The 18,388-nt window shown below is 37.6% G+C and overlaps 1 protein-coding gene across 4 annotated transcripts in view; it reads left to right on the plus strand.

Annotated features, from left to right (window-relative positions):
• sbf2 (SET binding factor 2) overlaps window positions 1-18,388 on the plus strand; it is a 288,988-nt gene that overhangs the window by 20,315 nt on the left and 250,285 nt on the right. For all 4 annotated transcript variants that reach the window (XR_012382813.1, XM_009303601.4, XM_009303602.4 and 1 more), the window contains exon 2: window positions 2,883-2,968. Coding sequence is in view for 3 of the 4 variants with exons in the window: in XM_009303601.4 (XP_009301876.1) it covers window positions 2,883-2,968 (86 nt within the window). In the remaining variant the exon portion in view is untranslated. The remainder of the gene's footprint in view (window positions 1-2,882; window positions 2,969-18,388) is intronic.

Raw genomic sequence — 18,388 nt, forward strand, 5'->3', positions numbered from 1 at the left:
ACTTCATTTTTTTGCTTGATAATGTCTGTCTTACTCCATATGAACTCTTCAAATTGCTTTTAAATCCTGAAAGCCTGGGTCTTATTGACCTTAAATGGGCTACTTTCTCCATTTTTGGTTGTCCTCCAGGAGTATTTGTGTTCATGAGGACCGGTTTTGTCAAATTACAATGTTTACACTGGTAAACGCTAATTGATGAAACCCTCTTGGTCCTGTACACACAATGCTTTCTTTATCAACAACAAAAAATGGGCTCGGAAAGATGGGTTTTGGTTGCCAAAAAGACTAAAAGGAATGCATGAGGAGTGATTGTGTGCCAGTTAGGAAACCTGGAATTGCAATCACATTTAACTTTTTTTTTTTTTTTTAATGGACAGGATTGTCCTAATTTGCCCCATAATCTGTTGGTGCTGTTTTTAAAACTTTAAACATTTAAAAGCTACTGTTACAGTCCCCCTGTTGTGATGTTTTAAAGGTTTCTAATGTTGTTTTGGAGGTCTTCATGCGGTTGAAGTCTGTCTATTATGAAGTTTTAAGAGTTCCTAATGTTGTTTTGGAGGTCTCCTGTGGTTGAAGTCCCCCTGTTGTGATATTTTATCGCTGTTTTGGAGGTCTCCAACAGTTGTAGTTCCTCACTGCAATATTTTTAAAGATTCCTAGTTTTGTATTGGGGATCTTCTACCAGCCCCTTCAGAATTTTTCAGAACATGTTTTTAGGATTTCTGTGGCCTAACCTGACTGATTTTGCTTCTACTTTTTTTTTTTTTAATTTGCAGTATCTTTTTGTTTATTTGCCTTAAAAATTTACCACATACATCAGTATTCTATTTTTAAATTACTTTTAGACCTCTAGAACCGTTGGCATTTCTTTGTGTGAATGGGTGTCGTGTTGATCGAAAATGTCTCGGTCCCGAATTTGCGGAACATTTTCAAAAAAATGTCGATATGCAACATTTTGTTTGCTTGATTTTGTAATAGCTTCAGCAATAGGAAAATCCTCGATGGTCTGTTTTATGATAAGTTTGCTAAGGCTGCACGATCAATCGAAATTAAATTGTTATCGAAATCCATCTGTGTTCATCTTATCAGGGACGCATCGTTGTGTTTTCAGTATTAAACGTCCTCTGAAAGCCAGAGGGCGCTCTAACACGCGGAAACATCAAACACTCATGAAGAAACCCCGGAAATCCCCATAAACATAAATAGAAGATTTAACTGCTTTCATTGGTTTAACATGATTAAGGGTGCTTTCACATCTGTAGTTCGCTTCATTTGGTCCGGACCAAGGGTAATAAATGATACATTGTTGCATCTTCTGCCGTCTTTGGGTCGTTTACACACCACACTGCTGGCTTTGGTCCGAACCAGATGAAACGAACCAAAATGCAGTCATCTGACAAAATCCACATCTCTCATTGGCCAGATGTTGTTGAACATATTTCCTAAACTGCTTATTGATTGGTCAGAATTCACGTGCGGGAAAATGGCACTGAACTCCCGAAGGTAAACAAAACCTTTTACTCTGGAGGGACGACTGCGCTGGCTGATTGTATCCCTGCTTTAGACAAACTATACATTACGAAAATGAAGCGCGGCCACGGCTGGAAAACAGTGTTTAATGCATCGCTTGTCACTTCAGGAGGAGGCTTGAAATAAATTAGCTAAACTGCCACATGTTTGTCTTGCGGAAATATTACCAACTATTCACCAGGTAATATTTTCCCCTTTCTCTCTTTCACAGTTGGTAAAGCGCTGTCAACAAATATTTTTCCTCCATATCCCATAATGCACAGCGCATCGGCCTACGGCAGCTGAATTAGTCCAAAACGCGTAGTACTTTTTGCGGTTGGACCTGTTTTAGGACGGATCATATTTTCACCACAAAGGAACCGCTCCAGGGTTCGTTTGAAAGCGTACCGAGACCACCTCTTCAAGCAGGTCTCGGTACGCTTATTTGGTCCGCTTTTGGTGCGCACTCGAGTACGATTGATGCATTCTCACCTGCCCAAACGAACCGTACCAAAAGGGAAACCGAACTCTAGTGCGATTCAATCCAACTAAATAAGGCAGGTGTGAAAGCACCCTAATAATAACATGACTATGGATAAATCTCACTGAAGTGTTTATTATCTAAACACTTGAATAAAGTTTTGAGTTTTGTCAGTTTGAAACAGCTCACCAAAGCGGACTTATTGGGGCAGTTGGTGGTTAGAATGAAGAATGAATTTGCTTGAAGTATTCCAGGCTCTTAATACTGAAACTGTTGACAAATTGTTCAGTGCAGGAAAACCATAATAAAGTCACCTAACTTACCCATGTCAAAATGTTGCTGAAAGGGCACATCTCAGTTGATACGCAGTATCAATCACCCAATGACAGTTGGTTTTAGGTCAAGGGGTGGAGTTTAGGGGTGGAGTTTGGGGACATCCCTCCTTTTAAAAATCGTACACTTTCGTGCATAATAAATCATACAAATTTGTAAAAATTGGAAAAATTGGAAAGCGACTAAAATCCTAAGTCAAGTCAAGCAACATCTTAAACCAACGTCATATTGACATCAAATACTGACATTTATTATTCGTCAGGTATGGCAACCAAAATCCAATATCTGATAGACGTCATAGCGGTAACATCTACACAACGCCAAGCTTTAACATCATCAGATGTTGATATTTGGTTGTTTTTATGTTGCGTTGGAGAGTGACTAAAATCGAACGTCTGACGTTGGGTTCTTGCGTCAACCCAATTTTCATTTCCACCCAAAAATGCAATTACATGTTCGTAAAGCTTTACTACTGAAGTTTAACTATGTCAAAATGTTGAAATGAAATGGCACATTCCTGGTAATACTCAATGTCTTTTTTTACCTCTATAAATTTTAGGCTCTGGTGAAGGATGTGGAAAGATCATTCAACGATTCCCCAAAAAGGACTGGGATGGCACGGCATTTCCCCAGGGTGTGGAGATGGTAAGAAGTTGTTTTTGTTCTGTTTTCTGAAAACCAAAAGCAGACTCAGGCCATTTATTCATAAACAGCTGCCTTAGAAATGGAAAAAAATAATGCAAATTCTACCTCATTGTTTTTCCCAGTTGTTCCCGATGATGGATTTTCAAGTTTTGCCATTGGTCAGTTCTTGACCACGATCATCCTAAATAGAACAAATTTGACATTGTTGGAGAATATGAATTAGTTTTTGATCTTTATTTTTTGAACGCATCTGCCCACATCCTCAGAAAACTCATATGGTTCTTATATTGGCCTTTCCTTTGGTCAACAAATGCGTAATCACTGTTTACTTAAAGGTCTATCCCAGTTGCCTTCATTTGCTGTAATTGGAGAATTCCAAACAGTCCCATGTCCTGTCCATTTCTTAAATTGCGTGCAGAAGTGCTTTGCTGTCCTTTTGGTCCGATCTAATGTTCTTCACGCTGCTGCCCGGTTAACAGACACAAATCAACTAAACACAGGTCCAAATATTTGCTTATCTCAGCCTGAAAAAACATGCTGTTTATATTAGTGGCACTGGCTTTAAAGTTGTCCTGGTTCTTGAGTTCAGAAGTTACCAAATTCCATCCCAACATGTTTGTCTGCGATCTGGTTGATTGTTTGGTCACTTCATGTTTATCAAGATGGTAATGCGTAATTCTTGACCTTTACATTAAATCATAAGACTGAAATGGTTCCCTTTACTGTTGGGTTTTTATACTATGGATTATTGTGAGGTTTTACTGTTATATGTTTTTGTTCTGAATATAAAAATTCATTAAAAACACTATAATTTAATATTATTACTTTTTCCCATTTAGTTTTTATTGCAGTTTCCAAATTCACATACAGATGTATGGTGTATAGGGTTTTCAACATTGGGTACACAAAACAACCAAATATTGTAATCCAGAAATTGGTGTGTTGACATTTAGAATGCTCTAATGTGAGACTGGAGTTTATTCCAGCCAATCAAAACATTCAGTTCTCTTTACGAAAATAAAAGCCTTTGAATATTTTTACAGACACATTAAGCTGCAAGTTGTTAGTCAGGTGTTTCTATGTTCCTTCTTAATGCCAAGTGTGTAAAACATGATCAACAAAATGCTTAGGATAAACCGCTGTGAGTTTACCTGCAAGCCCAGCTGTGCTCCGGTGAATGCTATCCGCAAACAAATGTACATCTCGACATGCGAAACAAATGATGATGAAGTCAAAAAGAGCAAATTTTGCAGAGTGGGAAAATGTTCGCTAACTGGGAAAATTATGAGGTCACTAGCTACATTGAAACTGCCGTCATTGAAAATGAAATGGATGTTCTTGGCTGGTCGAAGATGAACAAACAATTCTACCCAAAACTTGTAAAAATAGCCAGATCAGTAGTACTACTGTACCGGCCAGCAGCAGTGAAAGGATGTTCAGTGCTGCTGGATGCACCATTAATGCGCGCAGAACCGCTCTAAAGCCGTCTACAGTGGATTCAATAATGTTCCTCCATAAAAACACATAGGCTAATCTTAGTGAGTTCAGGATTTTCAAATTATGACTAAATAATGCATAATGTAGACAGAGTATATAGGCTAGTATTAGCATTACTCTTTTAACATTCTGCTTCACCGTTGCCTTAAGACCGGATTGTGAAGAGAAGTTGCGAAACAAATCCTGCAGAGCCTCAAGCAGGTCGCACACTAGAAGCGGCGCTCAGCGGCGAGCCGCGCAGCGCCATGCATTTTAGAATTCTAAACTTAGGTTTCTATCAGGATACACACACCGTTGCCACAAGTCGGCGGCTGTCGGCGGAGCCCGGCCACGGCTCAGGACGCAGTTCATTTTTCAGCCTCGCCACAGAGCGCCATCCGATTAGTTTCATGTTAAATATCATTCGAATGTGCGCGTCTGGTGTGTGATACTTTAAACTGTTATGTGCGCGCCGTGTCGCAGCGCCGAGCGGCGCTTCTGGTGTGCGACCTGCTTTAGCCTTAATTTCGTTATTGCCAAATACTAGTCTTAATTTTTTGTATTTGTTTGGAAAGACTTATTTTTATTGGTGTGTTTGCCAATTTAACGGTTAAGTGTATGCCTAGGCCTATTTAGAGTGCTGAGATGTTACAGAGGACTTGTTTTATTTTTTTGTTCCAACTTCTAAGTGGCCTATAGCCTACGTTTGTTACGAATAAATTATGTTAAAACACATATAAACGACTCATTTTTGAGAAAATGTGTGCATGTGCACATTCGAATAATGTTATGCTGTGTTCACACTAGACGCGGAACGCGCGGATAAATCGCGATATTCGCGCATAAATAGTCACGTGAACATTTGAGGTTACTCACTTCATTCGCGCGTCAAACCCCGCTTCATTCACGTGTCAAATTCACTTCAGAACAGACGCGGATTCGCGTGATGGGCAGGGCTTCTGTCTGCCCCGTGACTCTAGCTTCATAGCTAAAGGGCTAACATGGATTTTATGAAGAAAATAACAGTGATTATGTGCTCTATAAAGGATGATAAACAGCGTTGATACGTTTAGGGCCAAGTCCACTACATCCTTTCAGAGGTGCTTCCAGCTCTTTAAGCTCATAAACCCCTCCAGAAACTGAATCTGGCTGATGGAGGTTTTCAGCGGTGCTTCTGACTGAGCCCAGCCCAGTTTGATGAACTTATTGTCGGTGTCTGCTGGGGAATTTCCCCTGGGACACCGACAACAGGCGATACGTCACAATCATGTCCCCACAAGAGCAAGCTCCTGATTGGTTAACGCGACGCGAATGTCCGCTGAAGTTCAGATTTTCGAACGCGAGTGGTTCGCACGAAACGCGCATTAAGCGCGTCAAATGCGCAAAACGCTCAATTCGCGCCACGCCATTCGCGCCATGCGCACCGCGCAATTCTCGTCATTCACGCCGCAGGATGTCTATTCGCGTGTTTGCATTGACTTAACATGTAAATCACTGGCGCTTGACGCGCATTCCGCGTCTGGTGTGAACGCAGCGATAGGCTTTAAACGGGTTTGGGCTTTTCAAAGATGTCAATCAAAATGTCGGGTCGACTTCGGCCTAACTTTTAAGGCCAGATTACAGCTCTAGACTCAATAACTTTAGGTGTATCGTAGCTTTTTTTTGTATGCTTGAAGTTGTATGAACTTACCAATTGTATAAATTACCCCTTTTCTGTCTATATGTAAAACAGTTATGTTTCCTAGTGACATCGGGCTGTATTATCACCAATGCTTTAAACTTTTTTTGAGGAAAATTATTAATATGTGGTCCATGTGAGATGTTTTCAGAGTTTACAGAAATGTACTTCATGCGCCACTTGATGTTTTAGATCCTACAATTGAAGCATTTCTAAATGCGTTGTAGATGTTTTGAACCAACATGAATTCAAAGAGGAAATTTCTGAGAGCTTGGCACGTGTGTTTTTGCACGTTGTGAGTGCAATTTGTCATTGAGCCAAACACAGACTGTTCTCTCTCTGTTTTCTTGTTTTATTAGTCATTTAAGTGTGAGCGATACAAAGAAATACGTCTCCATGAGTAAATATTTATGATATTCTCATCTGATGTTGAAAGTTTGTATCCGATCTGTGGAGGACATTGTCTATAATTCAGCATGATAAGAGACTCATTGGTCAAAGCAAATGCTGATTTAAAGTTTGCACTGGTGTTGTTGGTGTTGCTTTGGTGCTATAATAAAAAATGCAAATGTTTACTGGTATTAGCCTTCCTGTAGTACTAATACAGTCAATCTGTCTTGTATCCTGAATGTAAGAAATGCGCTAACTGGGCAAATGAGACAGGTTCCGAAACAAACGTGTAGGTGTAAAAGCACCCGAAGGCTAACATGTTATGATGATATACATTTTAAGAGCTAAATTCTGAAAACACTTCAATGACTGGATGTTAAAAAGTAGAAAAGCATTATGTAAAGTTTATAAAACTTTGATCAAGCTACACAAATGGTAAATAGCTCAGATGTTTTTTTTTAATCTTTAGTAAATTATCTATTATTTTAAAAGTTATGCAAAATGATATTCAAGCTAAAACTTTTTTTAAATTATTTTATGATGTTAACCTTTTTTTGTTAATAGAAGCCTTTTTTGTCCATAAAATCAGGCAGTTTGATATTTGACTTAAAGTAGGAAGTCAAATTTTTGTCTTTGTTATGATGACAGTACGTAATATTATACACTACCTGATAAAAGTCTTGTCTCCTATTCAAGTTTTAGAAACAACAAATAATAACTTCTAGTTGATCATTTGGTATAAGAAGTGGCTTATATGAAAGCCAAATGTCTCTGGATTAAGCTTATTTTACCAAAACAAAATATAATATTGCCTTGATTTTTTATTAATTAATTAGGGCAGTAAGATCAAGGACTGCATCCATACATCTCTGCAATGACTCAAATCACTTATTAGTGAAGTCATCTGAAATGGCAAAGAAAGTGCAGGACTTCTAGAGTTCATCAAGATTCTTTGGATTCATCTTCAATGCCTTTTACTTCATCTTACCAAAGACATGCTCAATAATGAGCATATCTGGTGACTGGGCTGGCCAATCCTGGAGCACCTTGACCTTCTTTGCTTTCAGGAACTTTGATGTGGAGGCTGAAGTATGAGCGCTGTCATGCTGAAGAATTTTCCCTCTCCTGTGGTTTGTAATGTAATGGGCAGCACAAATGTCTTGATACCTCAGGCTGTTGGAGTTGCCATCCACTCTGCAGATCTCTCGCACGTCCCCAATGATGAATGTAACCACAAAGCATGATTTTTCCATCACCAAACTTGACTGATTTCTATTAGAATCTTGGGACCATGTGGGTTCCAATAGATCTCCTGCAGTATTTGTGATGATTGGGATGGAGTTCAACAGATGATTCATCAGAAAAATCCACCTTCTGCCACTTTTCCAAATGATTAACTAGAAGCCTAGTTTTTATTTGTTGCTCTTACAACTGCAATCGACAACAAGCCTTGTCAGGTAGTGTACTTTTTTGCAAGATGCTGGTATTCAGCTTAAAGTGTGATTTAAAGACTTACTTAGGTTATCTAGGCAAATTAAGTTAATTAGACAAGTCATTGGACAAAAGTTCTGTATCCAAATTAAAATAATAATAATAATAATAATAATAATAATAATAATAATAATAATAATAATTATTATTATTATTCTAATAATTATAATAATAATAATGGGGCTAATAATGTTGACCAATTAAAAACTTCTTTTATTCCTGTCAAACTAAAAGAAATGTGACTTTTTTCAGAAGAAAAAAATATTACAGGAAATACTGTGGAAATTTCCTTGCTCTGTTAAACATCTGAAATATTTGTAGAAGGATACAAATTTCACTAATAAGGAGAGCTAATAGTTCTGACTTCAACTGAAATGTGAATGTTATTGCTACTGACAGCTGAAGTAGCCATTAAGTCATGTTGGCTGTTAACATTCACCTGCTGAGAGATGTAACCATGAGCTCCATCTCCTGCTGATTCTGCTAGAATCAGGAAAAAAAAATCGACTATAGCGAAAGTGAAATCAAATATCTTCCAGCAGGTGGTTGAGGATCCGGTCAGCCAGCAGGTTACACAATCTGGGTCAGTCCCCGGCGTTAGCTGTTGTTTTAATCATCGTGAATTATTACTGACTTATGTTTGTGATTCTAAAAGGACTCGACCTGTTTCCCACTCCGGGAATGATTTGTTTCGTCTAACAGAAAAAGCAGGGATCAGATTTTACTCCATTTCCGTGATTTAAACAGTCACATCATTTGGTAAAATACAATAAAGGACCTTTTTCTCAAGAACTGCTTGTATATTTGAAGGCTTTTATTCATACAGACTGACTGGCTTCAGTAAATTTCAGGAATGTCCTTTAGCAGTGTTTATTTTGTGTATCAGTGTTCTTTGTGTCGGCTTGGACGGCCTGCCATTTAATGGAATTGTCTGTTTATTTGATGCATTATTATTTTTATGTTTTGAAGAGAGAGAGATTGTTGTAGATGTTGGAACCACCATGTCTGGCACCAGTCATCATGGTTAAGGGGTCAGAGCAACAATTTTTAAACTGAAAGCGGAAACCAAAACTTGCTAGTAAAAGCCACATGTGAGCACACACTCCCTCACTGGTAACAATTATCAGGACAGCTTTCCAACTAATAGGGTATTTGTAGGCTCTTTTGGTCCAGTAAGTTACATTATAGTAGAGCTGGGCAGTATATATACATTTTACGCCTCATAAACATTCTGTTATGTTTTTTAAAGTCAAAACTTTAATGAAACACTTTTGAATAATAGCACAGATTATAAGATGTTATCTCTAAAAATAATGTTTGGTTGTGTATTTTGTTACATTTTGTCTCACAAATATTAGCATTAGACTGCCACTATTTCAAATTTTGTGAGTCTCGGCCTCCTGAATCATGCATTCATCTTCAGTTATCATGCAATAATGAAGGTCGTTGTCTTTTTTTGTGTGTTTACTTTACTGAGTTAAATACACATTTGCATAAAACATCTATTTTCTGTATTATTTTTCATTTTAAGTATAAAAAAATATATTTTGCCTCTGTCTTTTCTATCTGGTCAACTCTGTTATATCAGTTTTTCAAAGGACATATCTTAAAATGCTTTGGAGAACAAGAGTAGATTATTGTGACATTTCAGTGAATTTCTCATTATTTAGAAGCAATAATTTGGCTTAAATGTCCATAGCCCTCTGTATGCCTCTCACCTTATACATATGCCCAATTACTGTGCGTTCACAACGAAGGTGGTAAGAGTGTCAAAGGTCGCTCTAGCTGCCCTGACGACAACACTGTCTGCCTTCAGCTCCGGCGACGACGAGTGTCAAAATTCCCAACGTTCATCTCTTATTTAAAGGGCACGTTGCAGCATACCAGTTACATTCCCGTATAAAACGTGAAAATGTTGCGCACTTTTTATCAAATTCATTTAACAATGGATGATCAAGCGTGTGGTGTGGCTTTGCTCCACTTAATTATCCAATGTGTCCATATGTGTGAAATATCCTGAAGCAGCAATACTCTTTTGTATTGTTGCATGAGATTCTAGCTTTTTCTAAAGAGAATAAAAATACCATTAATGCACATCAGTAACTCGCCAGTTACTTATTTAATGTATGTTTCTGTTAGAAAACATTTGCAAATAATTAGAAATCTGGCGACCGCAATAATCAAACTCTTGGGAACAACTCAGGTAGGAAACAAAGTTCACAGGTCTGTGTTCTCTGAATTCGTCTCAAGTGGTGGATTTCTACATTCTGATTGCTTGCTGCCGAACCGCGTCATAGCTTATTTCCATAAAGTTGTCTTGATTTCAACTCTCCTTGACTTCCAAGCTGGCAAACACGCGCCGCGCTGCTCCTCGACGTTTATCAATATCAATTGATAATTGATAATTGAAATTCAAAAAAATCTTAAACATGTAATTCACATGTTAACAAACCTAAACTCACTCTGTGCTGCTGCCGGTGTTTGTTTCTCGTAAATGTATGAAATGTTATGTCTGTGCTGCGTGAACAAGTAGTGCCGTTTAATCCACTTTTTTTAACGTCCAAAAGAATTGATATTGAATTGTTTCAAGACCTTGTCCATTAGAAATCAAACCAGTTGAGTATACAAAAATTATTATTAAGCCAACTTTAGCATTTATCAACATTATTATCATTTTATAATACATTTTAAGCAACTACAACACTTACATATTATTTTATACACTGTAAAATGTATCTGTTGATTAACAGTTTCCATATTTTGTGATTTACATGTGTTTTTGGTTTACAGTATTTACGGTTGTGAATTGCATTATGGGATGTTGATCTTTGCTCTGAAGACTTTTGATGTTGAAAATTTTGATGTTGACTTTTTGATGTTGAAAATTGAACAAAGTGACTTTTAATGACATTTCAGTAGTTTAAAATAATTTAACTTATAATAAATAATCTATATGGAATTAGCAACCTACATCACATATGACGTTACATGGGTTCAACAGTACACACCGGTTGCAAAAGATAAATAGCAAACATGTCATGTTGTGCGGTAGGATGCCAAAATCGTAAAATAGAAAGCTTAAATTTTACCATACACCACACTGCTTTTAATGCCAACTGCAGACGTCCTTGGCTAGTAGCCATTATAAGAGCTGAATGGAGTGAGGACCTAATTAAAAATGCTCGACTCTGCAGGTCTCATGATATATCAGGTAAGTTCACGCTATGCTGAATCATACACATTACTCGTTTTTGATTGCAGCAATGATTTCAGCAAAAACAGTTAAATATGGTTAATTAAACTGCGGACACTCAATGCTCAGAATGAAATGTAAACATGTAGGTTCACATACCCTGCCGTACAGGTGCAGTTCGCTGTCAAAATGCAGTCGTTTGGCTTGTTGATGATTACCCAGGCCTTGTACAGTTTCGTCTTCTTTCCTTGTCTTTGGCTAGGCAGAACCTCGGTTTTTAGCACAACATAGTTTTGAATCTGGTAATCATGGAGCATTATTTCTTGCACATGACCACACAGAAAAAAATTGTTGGCATCCAAAGACTTGTAGGTCTTTAACTTCTCTCTTGTAAAAGCACTTGGAGCTTCAATGAGATTGTATATTTGGGGCTGGATGCTTGGCCATTTCGTCTTATCCAATATCCATTGGGAGGGTGCTATCGCAGATAGACCTGTCAGACGAACGCTGCTCACTTTAACGCTAATTTTGCAGAATAACTGTGTTTATCACTGGGTGACAAGCTGTTATAATACGCTGAAAGCATTATGTAAATAATATATATAACATGTAATCAATATAACTTATCTCTAATACAATAAAAAACTATGTACCGCATCGGATGTCAACCTCGTTGCACACGCATCCTGAATGTTTATAAACCAATAATTCGCCTATAGAAAATTAAGTCTGTAAAATAAAAGAAAATGTACTGGCATTTTATTAAAAGGTGTTTGTTGTGAAATATATAACACCAACCCCGACAGTATATCACTTTAAACTATTGAAAATGTTCAGAAAAAGTAACTTTTTAGAACTTATCAAGGTTACAAGTTGTTGGTAGAAAGATCAAGGTTTCATAATGCAATTCAAAAGCATAAATAAACGGGGAAAAAGTAAAGACATAAATCACAAAGTACTGAAAACCGCTTATTTATTAATATATTTTACAGTGTAGTTTAAATTGTCAAATCAAAATGTTATCAGTGCCTTCACGTGTAGTCCATTTTCTCATCTCACGTGTTGTTTTTGATTAAGCGCTTCAGAATAACATTCATCAAACACATTCACGTCCCTTTGAACACTGCAGGGACAGCGCAGTGCATAGGGTGGGTGATTACAGTATAAAAATAGACCAGAGCTATATGTATGTCATTGCTTGTTAGTCATTGGGTGTGCCAGAACTCCCAGCGGCCTCCAGAATCAAGCCAAAGCTGTGCTGGATCTGAGGAATCATGGCTTGAGTTCATCTACACAGCATCATGTCCGAAGCATTCGGCAACATGTGTAGAACCCCTAGTTTCAGCTTCGTCGGTTCACTCAAACATATCAGTGCATGTGCACATGTTTTACTGATCTCCCGACCCAATGGATTTCTTATGCAGCAACTCGTTCTTGCGAAAATTTTGTGTGGTTCAAGATTTTTTTTATGGGGGTTATCGACAGTCAAAGTCAAAAATGATTATCCTGTGAACTTTTTTGTCTTGTTATAATATTCGTCAAATAATAATAGCGCAAGGAATTTTTCACAGTATTTCCTATAATATTTGTTCTTCTGGAGAGAGTCTTTTTTTGTTGTTTCTGCTAGAATAAAAGCAGTTTTTAATTATTTTATGTTTTATATTAATAACCCCCTTAATATTTTTTTTGTCATTGTCTGCAGGACAAACCATCTTTATACAATAATTTGCCTAATTACTCCAACTTGCCTTTTATAGAGTACCTGCTGGGTCTTAAAAGCATTGAAAAAGTCTTAAAATATCTCAAATTGAGGCCTTAATAGCCTTGAATATTATATTAATATAACCTTGAATAGCTTTGGTGTACAAGTCTTTTATTTCGTTACAAAGGTCTTATTTTATTTATTTATTTATTTATTTATTTATTTATATATTTATTTATTTATTTATTTATTTATATTATTTTTTTATATTATTTATTTATATATTTTATATTTATATTTATTTACTTTTGCCTTTCCTAGGATTAAGTTCATATCGTAACAAAATTAACTCTTACTAATGTAGGCTAATTAAAAATTCATGCAGCGTAACATTGAGTGCTTTTCGTTCTCCACGTCATAGCAGAAAGTGCATCACCGTAGCTTAGGCTACTATGGTGATGGAGACGAGCGTGAGTATTTACAATGCTCCAACTACTTAAAATGAAGAATCTGCTCAATTTCACAGTGTTTCATCTGTGAGTGTTAATAACAAAGCTCTGCTGCTAGCTGACTGTAACTCTTTATAGTGTTACAATTTTTTTAACATAAAAATAAAATTGCATTTCAACCAGATTCCACAGAGGATCCGTTTAGTCTAGCTGTGTGGCTTTTATTTTAAGCCATTTATTTTGGACGGATTGTTAAATAACAAACTCATAAAAGCGCATTGCTGGAGTTAAATGCCCCCAACATCCCCGGCGCACTGAAATGAAGTGGCTTCAGTCCCATCTTTGTAGCTTTAATGAATATTGTTTTTAACATACCAGCCAGGCAGTTTGGATTTTGGTCTTGGTATGCAAATTGTTATTATTTGCAGATTTCCACCAGATTTTTTTTTTCCTGTTTCCGAACAGCAGAAATTCTTGCTTCTCCACAACAACCCCCAGCGAACTAAATAGCCACAGATGAGGAATGTTCCTTGTATAAAAGGATAGAAAAAAAACACCCCCATCGTGTTTACAGCTCTCGTTCCAAAGGTGTTTTCAATCTTGGAGGAAGTTCGCCAGCTATTCGGCTTGCGTGCTGTTTTTAACCCTGCCTCACATGAAGGTTCAGCTCGTTTCATGTCAATTCAGTCGTTGCTTAATGCTTAGACCACAATAAAAAGGGACAACAGATTAATGTCATCTCTATGTGTGTCAACAAACAGAATTCAACCAAGTCATAGACAACAACTGGCTGGATAGCTTGTAGGTGTTAAACAGATGTTCTTTGGTTGCCTCTTAAACTGTTAAAGCGATTAAAAAATTAATTAGGACCCATAAAGTGTTTCATTGAAAACATCGTAGCTTAAATGGTACGTGCTTATAGTCACTCATCTTGTTTTTTTGTTCTTGTTTTGATTTTGTCCAAAAATACTAGATGTTTGCATTAGATTAAAATAAGTTGAACCAAGTTGTAACGGAGAAGTGATGCTGACAAAGTAGCAAGGCTCCTTATGGAGGTCTTCATTGATAGAATGGTCAAACAAGCAGTGGTCAAAACAGGAACAGACTCATGTATATGGGCAATCCAGAGGCGTTGTCGTAATAACAGGCAGATGGTCACAATGCAGGCAGCATAAAGGGATGATCAAACAAGGCAAGGTCTAACACAGAAATCACGACAAGGGAAAACTCGTCGTAATGCTTACTACACAGCTAACAAGACTCAGCAACGTAGTGTGTGTTTGTGCTGCTTATGTAGTGCAGTAATCAGTCCAAAAGCAGCATCAGCTGTGGGAGTCTAATCAGTGGAGACTTGGAGCAGGTGTGTGTGTTTGTGTGTGTTGCATGACTGAATATGTAGTCCATAGCCCCTTTCACACAGGGATACCGGTAAATATCTGGAAAATTTCCGGAACGACTTTACCGGTATATTAAAAAAAAGCGCTGTTCACACAAGCGAGGACGTTACGGAATTTTTCCGGAAAAGACCGTTCACACATCCATTCCAAAATACTGGTAAATTCTGACATCATTCACCACAGATGAGCCTTAGACGGCTGCACTTGTATTTGTAAAAATTTGACTACATTACAAACTCTGTGGATGATCAGTATTGTGAACAACTTCGATGAAAACATATGGAGGATCACTTTCGCGATGTCGAGATGTTCATGATATGTGCGTGTGCTGGCGCTCACAGGCTGTTTCACAGGCACACGCAAAGCTTGAAGGTAAACAAACAGCGGCTTATCATAAGCATCTTATCGATTATTATTTACACAGTTGGCATTAAGAAGAACATATAAACGTTATTTCACTAACTTCTAGCCGCTAAATGCGTCTGGGAAAATATTCAAAGGCTTTTATTCTCATAAACCGCGCGGACGTAAACGCGTCTGACTGTTCTGATTGGCTAAAGCAGACGTCTCACGTCAGCACGTTCTAGACGTGCACGTGCTCTTTCCGGCAATCTTCCTCTTGCATTCACACAGCGCAGCATTCCGGCAAATTACGGTAATGTTACAACTTCTCTTTCCGGAAAATAGCCAGAACCAATTTACCGGTATTTTCAAAAAGGACCTGTTCACACATACAACCTTTCCGGAAAATTGCCGGTAATTTGCCGGAAAGGTCTGTATGTGTAAAAGGGGCTCATAACATGGCGGATTTGTAGTTCGTGTGATTGTTTACCAGTGATCTCTGGTTGTTAGATCTCTGGTGATCGTGACACAAGTATTATTAATTATAAAGATTGACACTATTTTTCTTGAAGCCATATTAAAGTCAAATTTAATGCAAAGATCTCAGGTGGATTAAAGTAAAATTAAAGTTGCCAGTTGCTATCTCTCTGCAACTCTCACATAGTCGCCCACTGAATTTAAGCAGGGCTGTCCCCGGGTGAGAGATCACATGGGAAAGCTAGGTTGCTGCCGGAAGTGGTTTTAGTGAGACCAGCAGGGCGCACTTAACCCGGTCTGAGTGGGTCCTAAAGCCCCATTATATTGATAGGGACTCTATACTGCTCAGTCTTTCGGATGAGATATTAAACCGAGGTCATGACTCTGTGGTTATTAAACATCCCAGATTGTCCTTCGAAAAAGAGTAGGGGTTTAGTCCTGGCCTCCTGGCCAAAATTTGCCTACTAGCCTCTATCCATCATGGCCTCCTAACCATCCCCATATCATGGCTTCATCTCCTCTCCAACAATCAGTTGGTGGGAGGGTGTACGGTCTGGTGCAATATGGCTGCCTTCAACATCATTCATATGAATGCTGCACATTGGGGGTGGATGAGGAGTTTCCCCCAAAAAATGTGCAAAGCGCTTTGAGTGTCCAGAACATGCTATCTAAATATAAGTATTATTATTATTATTATTATTATTATTATTATTATTATTATTATTATTATTATTATTTTTGAAGCACTCCATTATGGTCTTCGGGATATTACTGTAATTTTAATTCAATGAGTATGTTTAATTCAATGAGTATTCTCTTTATTTTTCTTTGTAAATATATTTTCAAAGGAAAGTATTATATATATATTACTTGCTTCATTTATTGACTGTTATTGTTCCTTTTGTATGTACTCTGACCTGTTTACCAAGTTACCTTTACATGCACATACACACACACATACACAAACACACGCACCTGCCAGTATCTGACTGTATTGTTGTTGTTTTTGTTATTTTTGTTATGGTTTCATTTTGTTTGCATTTGTATGTTCTCAATTTGTGTATACCTTTTGTATAATCTATTAAAAAAAAATATATATAGTTTACTCATATTTTACTATTTTAAAGCAGATGCTTCGTAATTTAACATTCTGCTATAGCAGTGGTTCCCAAAGTGGGTGTCGGGACCCCCCTAGGGGTCGCGGTATAATGAAGAGGGGTCGCCTGGTGATTTCCAAAAATCTATTTATTTTCAATTAACCACTAGAATTACCATTTTTTACTGAAGGGAAAACAATAGTTGTTTATAGTTGCATGCAATATTGTTTTTATAGTAGCTTATAGTTACTAGTTCTATTGGATTGCGACCCCTGGGGTAATTACATAATATTAAAGACACAGCAATAGCGTCAGATGCAGCAGATCGATTTTATGGCACCAGGTTAAACTTTCTGGCCTATTTACAGCACTGACATACATTAAAAAAAATAAACGAATAATAGAATTGGGTCTAATGGAGTGTGTGTGCGCCATTGCATGCAAGGTTTCTGTATTTATAACCACCTCAGAGGATATTGGGGGTCACGAGTCACTGGCATTGTCATTTTTGGGGTCGTAGGCTGAAAAGATTGGGAACCCCTGTGCTACAGTATACAACAGTTGTGATCCTATTATCTATTGTGAGCATATAACATATTGAAAAAGGGGTTCAGATGTCTGGTCATCAGTGTTTGTTTCCCACTCAGAGCTTCGGAAACCACTCACGGTTTCTGAATGAAATGGCAAAGCTGGAAAGCTTTAAATGATTACAGAACCATTTGAGCAGAGAAAACACTGTCACGTTTATCATAAGACAAGGACACAATGTAATGTATTGTAGCAGGAATGTAATACAGTCCAGCTGAATCACAGCCGGCATGATATTCAGCTTTCTGACATGTTATATTGCTTGCTATCATGCATTCAAAGTGCATTTTCATTTTTTTTCAGAAGCAACTTGGATCCAGTTAGGAGAAATGTCTAGTTCATCTTTTGTCAAGTTCATTCTGTTCTGTGGTTTGTGAGGAAAAGCTAAATGAGAGTTACTCAATAATTATTTTGTGTTTTGACGGTTATCATGGTAATGACGTTCTGTGGATGGTTTGAGTGTCACAATACAACTTGTTGTGAGAACTTTAAACAGAACAAAGTTAATAATAGAAAGACTTTCCTTTTTCATGTTTTTTTATCTTTAAAAGGAGAACAATTATGCATAAGTGTCATCAGAAGAAGAAAGCCTTGCCCCCTAGGGACAATCTCTTCTTCATTAGCATGGGGCTCATCTTGTTTTTGAGTCTGCCACTATGCTTACACACAGGCATTTGTAGATCTGTCCTATTTTTAAAAAAGAGCATGGTCTCATTTGAATTTAAAGTGACAGTAGAGCTACACGATTAACTGAAAAAAGATCCCAATCGTGATTCGACCAGCTAGACCAGGGATGTCAAATTCAATTTCTGGAGGGCCGCAGCCCTGCAAAGTTCAGTTCCAAGCTTGGTCCAACAAACTTACCTGTAGGTTTCAATCAAGTCTGAAGGACTCAATTACTTTGATTAGGTGTGTTTAATTAGGGCTGCGGCCCTCTAGGAACTGAGTTTGACATCCCTGCCCTAGATTATCTTAATCCAGCATTTCGAAGATTTTGCCTTTCATATTTTCAGGTTCTTGAGAGAAGCAAAGGCAGCCAGACAAATCTTCACATTGTTTTATATACGTAACTTAGCACTGTGGACACCTCCAAATGGTGTTGAAAGAGTCACATACTGTATTTATAAGGTATAATTCACC

This window comes from Danio rerio, chromosome 7 (genome assembly GCF_049306965.1).
Source record: "Danio rerio strain Tuebingen ecotype United States chromosome 7, GRCz12tu, whole genome shotgun sequence".
Taxonomy (NCBI): domain Eukaryota; kingdom Metazoa; phylum Chordata; class Actinopteri; order Cypriniformes; family Danionidae; genus Danio; species Danio rerio.